The following is a 15602-nucleotide window of genomic DNA, read 5'->3' on the forward strand; positions in this document are numbered from 1 at the left end:
CCCCTGAGTTTTGAAGTTTCCAGTTTCTAAGTGGTGCCCTGGTGTGATGGGGACACCTACTGGTGAAGGGTGATTCTGCAGCTGTATCCCCCAAAAGGTATTTCCAAACATGGAAATGGGTTCTAACTACAAAGATAAGTCTTCCATTATCTCTTCTCTTGCCAGATGTTAGTTCAGCCTTCCCCCAACTCCCCACCACAGCCTTTAACTTTATAGCAGATGCCACAGAGTCAACAGTTAAGCCAGTTACTTACAGAAATTTGACAGACTGACTGGATTTTTTCTCTTGGTCTTTGCAGTAAATACCATTTAATGGTAGTGATATAGCAATCAATCAGTACCTATATAAATAAAATCAGACACAAAACACTCATTTTCCTCCTCACCATGCCTTAAGAGGAGGAAATATTTTGAGTTTTAGGCATTTATTGAAATTTTGCACATGACAATACTTTGGCTGGTATTCCAACTTTTTAACAAAGGTGTCTGCTAGATGGAAAGACTTGCCATCGTCTTGAAGGGGCTGTAGCCTAGTCACATTATCTATATGTGAAGGGATACTTGGAAAGTGTGGGGAGATTCACACTCCCAGGCCCGGGGGGTCACTTTCCTCTTCCTCTTTTATTTTCATCAGTCCTAGGCCAGGGTGTAATCCAAAAGTGCTGCAATAAATAAAAAACAAAGACATAGTTTTATCTAAATGGCTAAATGAATGGCTCTATGCTCCTAGGATAGAGTACGTTTTTAAGCAGGTGTGTACAATACACTAAGAGGAAGGTTTATGGAAAGCTGCCTGCTGGAGTGGGCTCAGTGAAGAAGCCTGATTCAAGTCCTAGCTCTGCTGCTTAAGAGACAGATGACACATTTCCAGTAAGCCTCACTTTTTCTTAACCCTAAAACGTGCAAGTTACTATGCCACTAAGGCTTAAAGAAGTACAGTAATAACCAGCACTCACTGGGCACTTTCTACATACCAAGTGTGGGCAGTTTAAAATACCTGTCTGCTAACCCTTAAAAGCAGCTCAGTGATAAATGTCTTCAATCCATTTTCCAAGCAGAGAAACAGGCTCAGACATTACTTGTTTAAGTCATACTAGCAAGTAACAGCCAGGTTAAGAGTCCTTAGAAACTGGGGTAGTGTCATCTGAAAAGCTTTGTTACTTATTAACAATGCTTGTCATTAGAATAGTGCTTACAGTTGAGGAGTCATTTGATACCTGGTAGTTCACTGTCACCTTGGAAGAATATTCATGGGACTGGATTTAAAGAGCTAAAGGAGCTCTTTGATGCAAGAAAGGCAGAAAATAGCAAAACACAAATTGTTAACCTGCTGTCTAGCAAGTCTTTTTTTGAATGGCTCTAGAGTCCGATCATTATGGTTCAGTACAGGATGGTTGCACTTACTAGTTGTGTGTCCTTGGTAAATTGCTTAAACAGAGGCATTGTGCTTGTGCTTCTAAGGACTCCAATAATCCTGACCCAGTCTATGTATTTGCTTGCCACAGAACTTGCTTATTAAGGGTCTGACAGATTCCCATGTCCAGTGAGTATCCTGGACCCTTGCCTGCCCCTACCACACTAGACTAGATAAAACATCCTGTGCACTGGCCCAGTCTTTGAGTTGCTAGGACTCTTGCCTGTTTGTGCCATCACCAACCTCATTGCCTAGCCATTCTGTGTCCTGGCCAAGTCTGGTAAGTATCTTGAACCCTCTCACCTGCCTGCCATATTCTTAATACTTAGGCCCAGCTTTAGGCAAACAGCTTATACTCTAGCTTAGCCTGGTGAGTGCCCAAGAACCTGGCTTACCCAATTAGCTGAACTTGCAGAACAGCCATCCATTCGAATCATCCACATTTCTTGCTTACCACTTAACTGGAATCATGCATGTTCATCCAATCCAAAATCAACACTGAGAATTTAAAGGATTAACTACTAATTATTGATACCTGATCTGAAATCAACCAAGCAACAATAAAAATCAAAACAAAACTCCCAATCAACAGAGGCAGCCTAGAATCAGACATATAACCAAGGAAGTCTACACGACAAAGTCATATTGCAAAACAAATGTTGAGAGGCCAAGACATTATGTCCCTTCCAAAACTCACCAGCCCTACAGAAATGTTCTCCAATAAAAACTACCTAGAGGGCTGGAGAGATGGCTCAGTGGTTAGGAGCACTGACTGTTGTTCCAGAGGACCTGGGTTCAGTTCCCAGCACCCACATGACAGCTTGCTGCTGTCTATTACTCAAGTTCCGGTTCCACTCACACCCAGACATACGTGCAGGTAGAATACCAAAGCACATAAAATTTAAAAAAATTTTAAAAACTACTTAGATGAATCCCAGAACAATTTAAAGAAACAATCATAAACATCATCAATGAATCCAAAAATTTAAAGAAAACTCAATGAACTTAGGAGGATAAGAATAAATCCAAGAAAATAAATATGTAACTGAATGAAATGACAAGACAGTTCAAGACCTGAAAACTGAATTCAGTAAAGAGATAGAAATAATGAAATTGCAAAATTCAATAACCCAATTAGAAAACTCAGGAAAGCCTTACCAGTAGAATGGATCAAGAAGACAGATTATTAGGACTTGAAGATAAAGTAGAGGAATCAGGGATGACGAGAGCTCCGGCAGTTATGAGCACTCCTTGCAGAGGACCCATGTTCAGTTTCGGTTCCCAGTACTCACATCAGGTAGCTTACAACTGCTTATAACCACAGATCCAGGGGATCTGCTGCCCTCTTCCGGCCTCTAATGCACTCAAGCTCTTCACACACACTGCAAATACCCCACAAATGACACTATATGTTTTAGGACTAATTTTAACATTAATTTTTCTTTAAATAAAGTATTTATCATACTTTGTGTTTTGAAAAAACCACTGATTTACTGAAAATCCCTCACAAGAGAATTTTGCTTTGAGACATGTTTTCACAGTGTACCCCAGGACTAGCTTTGAACTCACTATCTTCCTTCAATCTTCCAAATGCTGGAATTATAGGTGTGTACCACCTTTCCAGCTTAGACCTGTGATGGGTAAGTTGGCCAGTTATTAAAAATTTATATAATAGGACTGGGGAGATGGCTCAGTGCTTAAGAGCACTAACTGCTCTCCCAGAGGACCCGGGTTCAATTCCCAGCAACCACATGGCAACTCACAACTGTCTGTAATTCTAGTTCCAGGAGACCCAACACTCATGGCAAAGAACCAATATATGTAAAAAATAAATATTTTTAAAAAATTTATATAATAGGAGCTATAACCAGACCTATACAGCCCACTTCAGTATTTATTAGGCCTAAGTCTCTGTTTTAAGGTGGGATGAGCTGCATCAGAAGAACCGATAAATTTAAGTAACAAGTAAAATAGGAATATAATGTCTACCTTCTAGAACTGTGATAAGAACTCATGTAAATCCTCATTACATGCTTGGGCATCACTTAACTAAAGGTCTTCCCTTAAAACAGCTGAATTCCAGGGGTCAGAATTCCGAGGACAACGTATCAGGTCCTTACTTGTTGGTTCCTGGCATCAAGATGAGGCAGAGGGTGCCCGGGCTCAGGCAGTGATAGAGCTTTTCAATCTTCCGGTTGCAACGCCAGGCAACTATCCTTGGGTGGTTCTCCTCCGCAATCTAGGACCAAAGTCATGCATCAACATTTAGTCTCCTGTTCACCTTTAGGAGTTAAAGCACTTTCTTGAGTTCTAAAGCCACAGGAAGCTCTGGAAAAAATCCCTGCCTGAAACTGCAGCCCTCTTACAGACCTCAAGTGACTTAGGACTTCTGTGGCAGAGGGCAGCTTCTGTTGGTTCTTTCAAGTGAGTCTTCCAAAAGGGCCCTAAGCGAGGGAGTCATATCACTGATAAGGTTCCCTACCTGCCTTTGCCATTAAGGGTATCTGTGACCTTGGATGAGTCACTGACCAGCTCTAATCTCCATCCCTCATCTGCTAAGTCTGAGACTACAGCAAAGTTTCTAAGCTTTAAGCAGCCTTCGATCGCCACACTTACACATACACATACACCTTCTTTATCCATGCATTTCCACTGCTGCCTTAGTCTTGCCTAATCTCAGGTCAGATGTAAGTTTAATGGAAGTCCTAAGCTACAAAAGTGGAAACAAAAAAGTCTCTACCTATGACAGCCAAAATTTATCTTGTGTATAGATCACACTTTGGGAAGCCCTGCACTAATTCACCTAAGACTTATCCAGCTCTCCATCCTCCCACCTTGGTCCCTCAAAGTTCCTTGCGGAACCACCCTGAAGAATAAGAATGAGATTTTTAGTGGTTATCAAAGAGGCAAAAGTATTTGATATCTGAGAGAAGAACAAATATGGCCAGGGCTAGAGGAGGCTGGAGGAGTGATATAAGATGGGAGCCAGGGCAGGAAAAACAAACCAACAAAAAGCCTGAAGGATGCAGTGCCAATGATCAAGTCTTTCCTGATTGCTCCAGGAGCAGAGGCCAGGGTCCAGAACCAGAGACCCCAGCAGCTATCTTCCCTGCTGACCCCAAGACACACTCATTACCTGGAAGACATGCTTCTCCAAGAGCGGTGGTACTAGTTGAAGTCCTGAAGGCATTGCTGGTTCAGGATGTATGTCCTTGAGCCATGTCTGAAGGTGCATGGGGGTTAGGGCATGTCTGCCTTTCAACTTCCAGTCCTTGCCCTTGAGAATTTCAAGGGCTACCTGGGCACTGTCACGGGATTTGAACTCTGAAAGTAGGAAAAATCCCAACATTTGTTACGAGAGCCAAGAAAGCAGATCAACAGATAAACTAAGGCCTGGCTAAGGTGTAGGAATAGAGTGGAATTAGAAGCTCCGCCCTGGTCTACTCCAGGAAAGCTTTTTTGGTGAACCCCTTCTTTGATCTCATGTTGCTGCCATCTCCAATGTCCTTCCAGGCTACATTTAATGGTATTACTTACTCAAGAAACAGTAGTTTTTTTGCTGTCTGCTTTTAACATCTTTAGGCAGTATCATGGCTTCCAGGCTAGGAAAGAGGCTGGAGTGCTCCAACAGGTGTTCTTTAAAAGCTTTGCCAAATCCAGTCACATATATAGTACCTTGGTTTTCACAATCTTGCTCTAGCTCATGCACAAGGGTGTCACACTCAAGAGTGAATTCTGTCACAGGCCTGCGCACCTAACCAAGGAAAGATGATGTTAGTGGTACAAAGTCACCATTTTAACTAACCTCTGTCATGTTGTACATCAGCAACTCAATATGCAGCTTCCTAATATTTAGGAGGCCAATAAGTGTTTCATAGAAATGATTGTAGATTTAATTAAGAAATACATATTTTCATAACAATCTATATTCTCTAGTTCCCTGCTTGCTGCCTCCACTGAAATCTTGTTTACTTGTACAAAAACAACTTTACAATACCACCATCTCACCCCCTTGAAAGCTAAGGAATGGGCAGACTCAGAATAGCACTGAGGGACAAGGATACTTGATAAGGAATACAATAAAACTGTAGTCTAGCCCAGGCTGATTTTTTTTTTTTTTTGTTTTTTGAGACAGGGTTTCTCTGTGGCTTTGGAGCCTGTCCTAGCACTAGCTTTGTAGACCAGGCTGGTCTCGAACTCACAGAGATCCGCCTGCCTCTGCCTTCCGAGTGCTGGGATTAAAGGCGTGCGCCACCATCGCCCGGCCCCAGGCTGATTTTTATGAAACTGAAAGTTATTAAGTCTTGATTAAGGGCATTTATTACAATGCCTCATGCCTGGGCATCTTCGGGATATCCATATGGACTGTGGTAAATCTTGCCTCGATGTAGGGGGCTACTTTCAGTTTTGGCCATCTTACCTTGATGTAAGAACCTTCTACCAGAATGCCATTCATGGTCTCTATAGCCAGCTGAGCAGCTTCCAAGACTTCATACTGTACACAGAAGTAAGGCTGCAGAAAGACCAAGGTTTTCACCATTGTTACTTCCAACTCAAACTGCTAGAAGGAGGGACTGAGAAAGGGAACCAAACCACAATGGATGCTTTTTAACGTGCTAGGCCAGACAGGCAATGGATTGCAGACTGTCAGTCAGCTTTAAGTAAAATCACCAAAGTTCAGGAATTGGTTTTCAGTCAGTAACTTCCATTTTTCCATTTAAAACCAAAGCCCATTGTGATGGTAATGTAAGAAAAACTAAACAATTCATCACTACCTAACTTGCTCTTCATATTCACTACAAAGCACTAAGGTCACTCATGTATGTCACAAGCAGGGACTCCCAGATGTCAACTAGCTTGGTTTTTAGACAACTTTCCAGTTCCCTGGGAAAGCCAAGTTCTTCCACTGGCTAGGCCACATCTTAAGACTCAAAGCAGCTAAATCCCCGACGTCAGCTGAGCTGCAGAGCAGCATGGAGAAAGTCCTCCTACAGAAAAGTTTTAGAACATTGTTTTCAACAAATTTTTGAAAATGACACCAAAGGCAAATAACAAGGGGGGGGGGGAGACAAACTAAGTTTCCTCAAAATTACAAAATTTTTAGACATCAAGACCACCAAATTGTAAAAGGCAGTCCACAAAATAGGAAAAAATCCTACAAGCCACATATCTATTAGGAGACTGAAACTTAAAATTATAGGGTGTTCCAGTTCAGAATGATGAACAGTTATAGAGAAGGATGATCATGATCATGACACTGTATTATATCAGTAAACTTATTGTGAACTTAAGGGATAGAAAGGTAAATTCTATATTATGTATATTATACAGAAACAAAAATCAACAAAAAAAGCAAGAAGACATAAGTGGTTATAATCTTGCAACAAACTTCCCAATTCTGAGATTATCTATTCTCAGAGATAATCAATATCTAAATTTTTAGCTGTAGGAATGAACAACAACAAAAAGTAACTTTGGCAGTCCTTATGTTTTTACTTCATTTTCATAATTATTATTGTACCAGGTTATGAATTGCCCCAGTTCTACATTCTAAAGGTAGAAAACAAAATACTGACATTTTCTCCTACTCCTTTCTTCAGCTAATTTAGTCCTCCTTATAGAGGCCTCCATCATACTACTTACTACATAATATCTATAGTTAACCCTTTCTACTTGGAGAAGGAGTCTCACCATGGAGGCCTAACTGACCTGGAACTAGATCAGGGTGCTCTTGACTGTGCAGTAGCTGTGCTGCCTCTGCCTCCATGTCCATGCCCAGCTCCTATAGATATTATTATGCTGTTTCTAGTTTTAATTCTTGTCGTATCTTCTTTCATGCTATGCTATTGTTTCACATGAAAACCTTAGTCATTTATCTACTTATGATATAATAATATAATGACTATAAAGATAGAGATTTACTTAAGTCCTTTGAATTATATACATTTTAACATGATATATAAGTATTTAAATAACTAAAAATATTTTTCTTTTGTTGAAATAGTTTCAAAATCATTAAGATCATTTATATAAATAAAAATCCAATACACAAAATTTACTTCAAGAGACTAGAGAATTAAAAAAGAAAAGTAGGCAGGCAGAACTCTTACACTGTCCTATGCCCCTTACAAAAACAGAAAATCAAAGCTGAGTATAGTACATGAGGGCATACACCTGTAATCCTGTCTACTCAGAAGATGAGTCAGGAGGATTGCATATCTTACAGCAACACAGGATACACAATAAGATCCTCTCTAATACTAAAACAAAAAGGGTTAGGAATGTAGCTCAATGGTAGAGTCTTTTTCTAACATGCCTACGACTCTAGGTTTAATCCCTAGTTACACCTTTTTTTCCTTCTGGTTTTTTGAGACAGGGTTTCTCTGTAGCTTTGAAGCCTGCCCTGGAACTAGCTCTTGTAGACTGGAATGGCCTCAAACTCATAGAGATCCACCTGCCTCTGCCTCCCGCGTCCTGGGATTAAAGGTGTGTGCCACCACCACCCAGCTCACTCTTAAAACCCTTTATAAATCCATTATCCTTTAGTGTATGCTAGCTATTGGTCGACTGTGTAGTTAAAGCCTATACAACTTTCTAAGACAGGGAAGTTACAGTTCTTTTGTAATTTTTAACTTATGTTTATTTATTTAGTTTGTGTGTGTGTGTTTGTGCGCATATGTGTCATGGCTGGCATGTAGAAATCAGTGGATACTTTGTGGAAACTGCTTCTTTCCTCTACCAATGTGAGTCCCAGAAATTAATTCATGTCATCAAATTGGCAGCAAGTGCCTTTATCTGCTGAACCATCTTACTAGGTGGCTTCATTATTTTGTTTTAAAAAATAGTTATCATCATTTTTATATTTTTAAAATTATTTTGAAAATTTATTCTTTCTAGTTATGCATATGTGTGTATGTCTCTGTATGTGGTTATGTCTGATGTGGGAGTGATTTCTTTCTAATCTGTTGCTTTCATTGGTTTATTAATAAAGAAACTGCCTAGGCCCATTTGATAGGTCAACCCTTAGGTGGGTGGAGTAAACAGAACAGAATGCTGGGAGAAAGAAGCTGAGTCAGAGAGTCGCCATGATTCTCCCACCTGACACAGCCACAGGTTAAGATCTTCTCTGGTAAACCACCTTGTGGGCTACACAGATTATTAGAAATGGGTTAGATCAATATGTAAGAGCTAGTCAATAAGAGGCTGGAACTAATGGGCCAAGCAGTGTTTAAATGAATACAGTTTCCGTGTAATTATTTCAGGGCATAAGCTAGCCATGCGGGCGACCGGGCGCCGGGGACGCAGCCCGGCCGCTCCTATTACAACAGAGCTGTTGAAGGAGCGGCAGGGCTGCATTCTGGCCTCCCTGGCTCCCGCATGGCTAGCTTTATCCGAAATAACAACACACAAATTGTATTCTTTTAAACACTGCTTGGCCCATTATATCTAGCCTCTTCTCGGCTAACTCTTGCACCTGGACTAGCCCATTTCTAATAATGTGTGTAGCACCCCAAGGTGTGCTTACCGGAAAGATTCTAGCCTACATCCATCCTGGGTCGGAGCTTCATCACGTCTGCCCCAGAGAGCAGAGCTATCTAGTCTGAGCTCACTTCCTCTTTCTCCCAGCATTCTGTTCTGTTTACTCCACCCATCTATGTTTTAACCTATGAGGCCAAACAGTTTCTTTATTAATTAACCAATGACCTTCCTCCATCATTTCCCCTTTTTCTGTTTAAACAAAAAGAGGAAGGCTCTAACTTTAACATAGAAAAATTACATATAACAAAACAGTTATAAAGCAAGAATTACAGTTACAATATTTTTGTTATCATCATTTTTATATTTTTTAAATTATTTTGAAAATTTATTCTTTCTAGTTATGCATATGTGTGTATGTCTCTGTGTGTGGTTATGTCCATATGCCCAGAGGCAGGGATGTCTGATTCCCCTGGGGCTGGTTGTGCGCTGCCTGATGTGGGTGCTGGGAGTTGAACTTAGGTCCTCCAGAGAAGTACATACTCTTAACCATGGAGCAATCCCTCCACATACACACCCCCAACTATTCTTTTTTAAAGAATATTTTTATCATTCAAAGGTGAGGTCAGCACAAAAGGTTACATTCAACTAGCAGGGATTTTGTTGTTTTTGGTTTTTTGAGACAGGCTGTTCTGAAACTCTCTATGGAGACCATACTGGCCTTAAACTCACAGAGATCCTCCTGCCTCTGCTTCCTGGAGTTCTGAGATTAAAAACGTTGTGTTACTACCCTGTCTTTAGTATATTTTTGTCTGGCCTACATGGTATATTTCTCTTTAAGCAAAACAAAATAAAAACTGTTAAGTACACAAGAACATAAGATCCAGAAATAATGATTATATATGGGCCAGCTACTGTCCCCATCAGACAGAGCTGGAGCAAATTAAGCTTATTTTACTAATTTGTTATTGGTTAGCCACACAGCCCTCACCATCATCTGATTTTTCTAAGAAAGTCAAAACCTAATATTCTCAGCTTACCCTAAAAGTTTCAAGAACAAGAGTTACTGACTGGACTGGGCCCATGCTCTTAAACATCTTCTTCAGAGGCCCAATGTTACAATTTTTGACAAATGGACCAGCATAGACAGTTGACATCTCTGTCCATTTGGTCTTCATCTATAGGAAAAACAACAGAATGAAGCGGTGGATGTGAAAATGAACTGAAATCATAAGTCAAAGCTTGTATTACCTTTTCAGATGTCTAAAGTCTAGACTTGTTATAGGGCTGGGAAGATGGCTCAGTGGGTAAAAGTACTTGTTGCTATTGCAGAAGAGCATTTGATCCCCACCATCCACATGGTTGTTCACAACCATCTGTAACTCCAAGTTTCAGGGAACCTTATGCCCCATTCTGACCTCCAAGAGCACCAAGAATGCATGTGGTACACACACACATAAATGCAGACAAAATATTCACACACAAAAAATAAAATGAATAAACCCTTTAAAAAATTATCATTGAGGTAAGGTGCATGCCTTTAATCCCAGACCTCTGGGAGGCAGAGGCAGAGGGATCTCTGAGTTTGAGTCCAGCCTGGTCTCCAGAGAATTCGAGGGCAGCTACATAAAAACCCTATCTCAAAAAATAAAAAAATAAATAAATAAAACGAAGAGTCTGTATTCAAGGATGTCCATTATTTATAGTAGGAAAAAACTGAAAACACAAATGCTCTCAATAATAGGTTTACCACTCAGTGGAATACTTGCATATCTTAAAAATAAGAACAATAAACTATGTCTGACACAGAAGATACATTTAAAATTAAAATAAAGTTGCAACAAAGCCGGGGCAATGGCTCGATGGATGAAGTGCTTGCTTGAGGACCCGAGTTCAGACCCCAGCACCCACAGGAAAACACGAATGCAAGTGGCACATGCCTCTAACCTCAGTGCTAGCAGTAAAGACAGGGTGGCTAAATCAGTGAGCTCTAGACTCAGTGACATACTCTGCCTCAAATAAATAAATAAATAAATAGATGTGATAAAAGAAGATATTTAGGGCTGGAGAGATGGCTCAGTGGTTAAGAGCATTGCCTGCTCTTCCAAAGGTCCTGAGTTCAATTCCTGGTAGCCACATGGTGGCTCACAACCATCTGTAATGAGGTCTGGTGCCCTCTTCTGGTCTGCAGACAGAATATTGTATACATAATAAGTAAATAAATTTTTTTTTTAAAAAAAAAGAAGATATTTAAGGATGGAGGCCATGTTCTGCCTCTGCATGCATGGGCATACACACCCACCCACCCACATACCTGTACACATATACATACACTAAAAAAAACACACACAAAACAAAGTTGTAAAACAGGATACTCAGTCTGATTCCTATTTTATAAAACATGTTTCTCAAATATTAATTATATTGAAATAATCTGGAGAAATAGATGAGAATTTAAGCAAGTGTGCATTACTTTCCTTAATGAAGAAAGGTTGTCGTTATCAAACAGTTCAGCAGAATCCATCTACTTACACTTTGCTTCACCTCGTCAGCAAAGATGGGTGAAAAGGGCTCAAAAGAGAACTGCACAATGCTGAAGGGAAACAAAGGGACTTCCACTTTGGCTTCCTCAAGCACCTGAAGAGAACAGACAGCATAGACTGAATGAGTTAGGAACCCAGTACTCATTCAACTCCCTCCACAAGCCACAGTAATATAAACAGTTGCCTTTTACTTATACCCCAAAGAGGCACACAGCTGACTTCCAGGTCCAAAGGAGAATGGTAACAGCACACAGTCTCCTAGAAAAGCCACTAAATTACTGCTGCTTGGCCTTTTGGCTAAGACTCAGCATAGTACCCGTCCTTTCCAGTTTAATATACTATGTCCTCTGTCCAAGAATAACATATGCAATGAGTTTCCGAAGCAGGGAGATGGAAAGGGAGCTTGTTACATCCATGTCACACATCAACCTGGAACTGGAGAACCTCAGGAACAATGCATCCTTCTAGGGATATAAGATTTGGTTTCTTTCTTTCTTTTTTGACAGTGTCACAAATAGTTTAACAATGCTTAGAAACGAATTACAACAGAAGCAGTTTAATTCAAGGATATCAGGCTGGGTCCATATTCGAAAGTCAACATGTACTGTCATATCAACTAGCATGACTGTACTCACTTATGCAGACAAAGCTTATGGAAAATTTCAATATTAAAACTCAGAAAATCCAGGACAGAGGGAACTTCCCCAACCCAATGAATTAAAAATCTAACAACTAAGCCAGGTGGAGCTGGCTCAGGTCTTTAATCCTGGCAATTCAAGATTAAATCAGAGACAGGGATCTCTTGTGAATTTGCGGACAATCTGGCCTACATAGCGAGTTCCAGGACAACCAGGGCTTGGTTTCTTTCTAAAGGCAACTTGCAACAGGGACTGGAGGCACAGGCTTATGATCTCAACCACATAGAGGCTGAGGATAGCAAATTTAAGACCAGGATATGGACTGAGTTCAAAGTCAGGCTGGACAACTTAGTGAGACCCTGTATCAAAATAAAAAGGGCTTGGGATATAGCATAGTGAAACAGGTCTTACCATATACAAGAGTTTGGGTTTAACCCTCTAGTATCACATAAAAGCCATAAAGGTAATGTATAACATATGTGACCCATACTTTAAATATTACTAAGAGAGTGATTACCACAAACCTTCAAGTCACTTGTAAGAAAATAAATTCCAACAGAGGCCCTCATCATTATACATTGTTGCAAATCACTAAATAAAGAAAACAAAGGAGGCTTAAGAGAGTCATTGGAGATGGGGGTAGTAAGTAGTGAGGAGGAAAATCGATGTGCCTGAAAGAATTAGAGGAAGTAGAAAACAGAAGCACCCCTAGAAAGAAGTCCAACTAAATGCAAATGTCACAACTTTGATATGGCTAAAAGCCTGGCAGCCAGGAAGCAGCATGAAATATACAGAAAAAAAGATGGTACCCTTGTTAGATGTGGCAAAAATGAAAATAAAAAGGTAAATTACAGATCTTGCCGAGAGAGATAGCAAATGCCAACCTTTCCTAACAAGATTATAAGTTCCTCTCCTCTCCCTGACACCATAAATTAGTCTCAAACAAACAAACAAACAACCCCCTAAGCTCCAAGTATTGGAAAGTTGAGAATGATGGGTATATGCCACTAACTCCCAGTTCTTGGGAGGTAAGACATTCTAGTGAATGGCACTGCAATACTTTGTGTTCCCATCTCTTTCTCCCTCTGAATCAACACAGACTTCATGGGAGGATAACTTCCCACTCCAGAGATTCTCTCTTGGAATGCAAACCTATGTACCCAATATTCTGGAAAATCTGGGCGCTGCCTGGGAAACTGGCTTCTTCTCATCTGATTTGAAGAGCTAACAGGAGTACAGGACTTGCTGAGAAATCATTACAAACTGACTACTATGGCATGTTAGAGATGCAGTTTCAAAGGAAGATGCCCATGAGGTAGAAGAGATTCTGTGCTGTAAAAAATAGCAACAAACTGCCAAGAAAATTTGAGACAGTTAAAAACGCAAAATTGCAGATAACACAAATCTTGGATGCTGCATAAAACAGTTCATAAAATCAGAACTGGTTATTTTTCTCTCTCTCTTTATGTATGTATAGTGTATACATGCTTTCATGTTATGGTACATATGTGTGCAGGTGCATGTACACATGTGTGCATATTGGTGATATTAGGGTGTCGTCCTCAGTCACTTCGATGCAAGGTATTTCACTGAACCTGGGGCTCTCAGTTTCAGCTACTCTGGCAACCCAGCATGATCTAGGCATCTTTATATCTGCCTCTCTCTCCCCATCCCCTACTAGGTCCACCTGGCTTTTAGAGGGTGTTCCTGTCATCTTTAGTCTTCAATTTGACATAACCTAAGGTCATGAGAGGAAAACCTCCTCTATGGACATGTCTGAGGAACTGTCTTGTTAATTTATGTAGGAGGGCCCTGCACACTTAGATGACACCATTCCTTGGGCTGGTAGTTCTAAGATATATAAGAAAGCTAAACATCAGTTGGAGAACACCAGCAAGAAGCATTTCTCCAGGGTTTCTACTTCAAGTTCCTGCCTTGACTTCCCTCAATGATAGACTATATAACCTGTAAGCTGAAATAATCTATTCTTTCCCTAGGTTACTTTTGGGCAGTGTTTTATCATAACAACAGAACAAAACTATAATATAAGGTTCTTAAGAGTCTGAATGCTGGCACTTATATTTGTAGGCCAAGTGCTCTATCTGCTGAGTCAGCTCCTCAGACCAGAACTGTTTATTTTTTTTAATGTCTAAGTCTTAGTAACAAAATCACAAAGCATACAAAGATACAGGGAAACTTAACCTAAAAAGACAATATAATTCCATAAACTGAATCTAGAAAAGTGTAGCTGTATGAAGACCTGTGAATGCCTGTCTTCTGAATATTGAGATTACACCACTATGGTAGGCTCCAGGTCTCTAACAACAAGTGGCAAACTGCACTCTAGATCTGTATACACTCTCTTGTATACTGAGTCACTATCTCTAGATTACTTATATCATTGAAAAGAATATCATGCTATGTAAATAGCTTTTCTACTGCACTTCTAATGAACATTAAAAAAGAAAAAAGTCTGCATGTGTTCAGTCATTCTTTTCCTTATTATTTCCGATTCATGGTTGGTTGACTCCATGGATATGAAAACTGCAGACTCATAAGGCTAATTAAATGTCTAAAAATGCTTAAGGGGATAAAAGAATTGTCATAAAGATGCTTGAACATGGATTATGAAATCATGAAAATGATATATTAGCAAATGAGAATACTAACAAAGAAATGATAAAAAACAATATTCTGGATTGGAAAATTTTAAAAAATAGCACTGCAAAATCACACAGGAATGATTTAATCAGGCAGATGAAAGCATCAGGTCATGTACAATGATCGAGTTAGAGGTCAAAAGATAATAAAGAACAGTTGAGGTGAAGTTAAGGGATTTATGTGACATTATCAAGAAACTTATGAGACACTATTAAACAAATGCAACTGTCTAAATGTAGTATCTAAATACTTATGTCCATCCAAAAGCTGCACACAGATATTTAGAGCAGCTTTGTAAGTGTTAAAACTTATAAATAATCAAGCTATACCTATCAGTGGGTGAATTACTCAGACACTAAAAACAGAAAACACTAAAAACATCAAAAAGACATGGAAGAAATATGCACATTTCTAAATAAAATAAAGCAATCTAAAAGGTTTCTTAATATATGATTACAACTATGTGATACTCTGGAAAAAGCAAAACTATTGAGCCAATGAAAAGATCAGTGGTTTCTAGGGAGAGAAGTAGAATGAATTAGAAAGCACACTTATCCTAAGATATTTAGGGTAGTGAATCTATATATAGGGGGACATATAGATTTGACAACAAGCATTGTCAAAATGTATAGGATATACAACACCAAAAGTGAGCCCTAATGTAAAAGATGGACTTTTGGGTGACTAAGGATGTATCAGTGTAGATACACTGATGACAACAAAATCTAGTGGCAGAGATTGCACATGTTGAGGTAGAAGACAAATGGAAAATGCACTTTCCATGCAATTTTGCCATGGACTAAAATTTCCCTAAAAATCAAAGTCCATTAAAAAAAATAATGAGGTAAAACCAACCACACTGAACCTCAT

General features: G+C 39.7%; 1 protein-coding gene and 1 non-coding gene across 10 annotated transcripts in view; one reads left to right on the top strand and one right to left on the bottom strand.

The window, feature by feature from the left end:
* Positions 1 to 394: 394 nt before the first annotated feature.
* Rexo5 (RNA exonuclease 5) overlaps positions 395 to 15602 on the bottom strand; it is a 57595-nt gene continuing 42387 nt past the window's right edge. For 4 of the 9 annotated variants that reach the window (XM_050143282.1, XM_050143287.1, XM_050143285.1 and 1 more), the window contains 7 exons: positions 11423 to 11527; positions 9931 to 10068; positions 5835 to 5927; positions 4952 to 5168; positions 4551 to 4738; positions 3535 to 3653; positions 395 to 662 (listed from right to left, as the gene is read on the bottom strand). In XM_050143282.1, coding sequence (XP_049999239.1) covers positions 581 to 662; positions 3535 to 3653; positions 4551 to 4738; positions 4952 to 5168; positions 5835 to 5927; positions 9931 to 10068; positions 11423 to 11527 — 942 coding nt within the window. In that variant the 3' untranslated portion in view covers positions 395 to 580. Of the gene's footprint in view, positions 1913 to 3534; positions 3654 to 4550; positions 4739 to 4951; positions 5169 to 5834; positions 5928 to 9930; positions 10069 to 11422; positions 11528 to 15602 lie in introns of all 9 variants that reach the window. The other 5 variants (XM_050143288.1, XM_050143289.1, XR_007591909.1 and 2 more) reach the window with 4 other exon arrangements.
* On the top strand, positions 11711 to 11898 carry LOC126502422 (U2 spliceosomal RNA). The gene has a single exon (XR_007591926.1). It is a non-coding gene; the product is annotated as a U2 spliceosomal RNA (small nuclear RNA).

This window comes from Alexandromys fortis, unplaced genomic scaffold (genome assembly GCF_014885135.2).
Source record: "Alexandromys fortis isolate MF-2015 unplaced genomic scaffold, M_Fortis_MF-2015_v1.1 scaffold_45, whole genome shotgun sequence".
Taxonomy (NCBI): domain Eukaryota; kingdom Metazoa; phylum Chordata; class Mammalia; order Rodentia; family Cricetidae; genus Alexandromys; species Alexandromys fortis.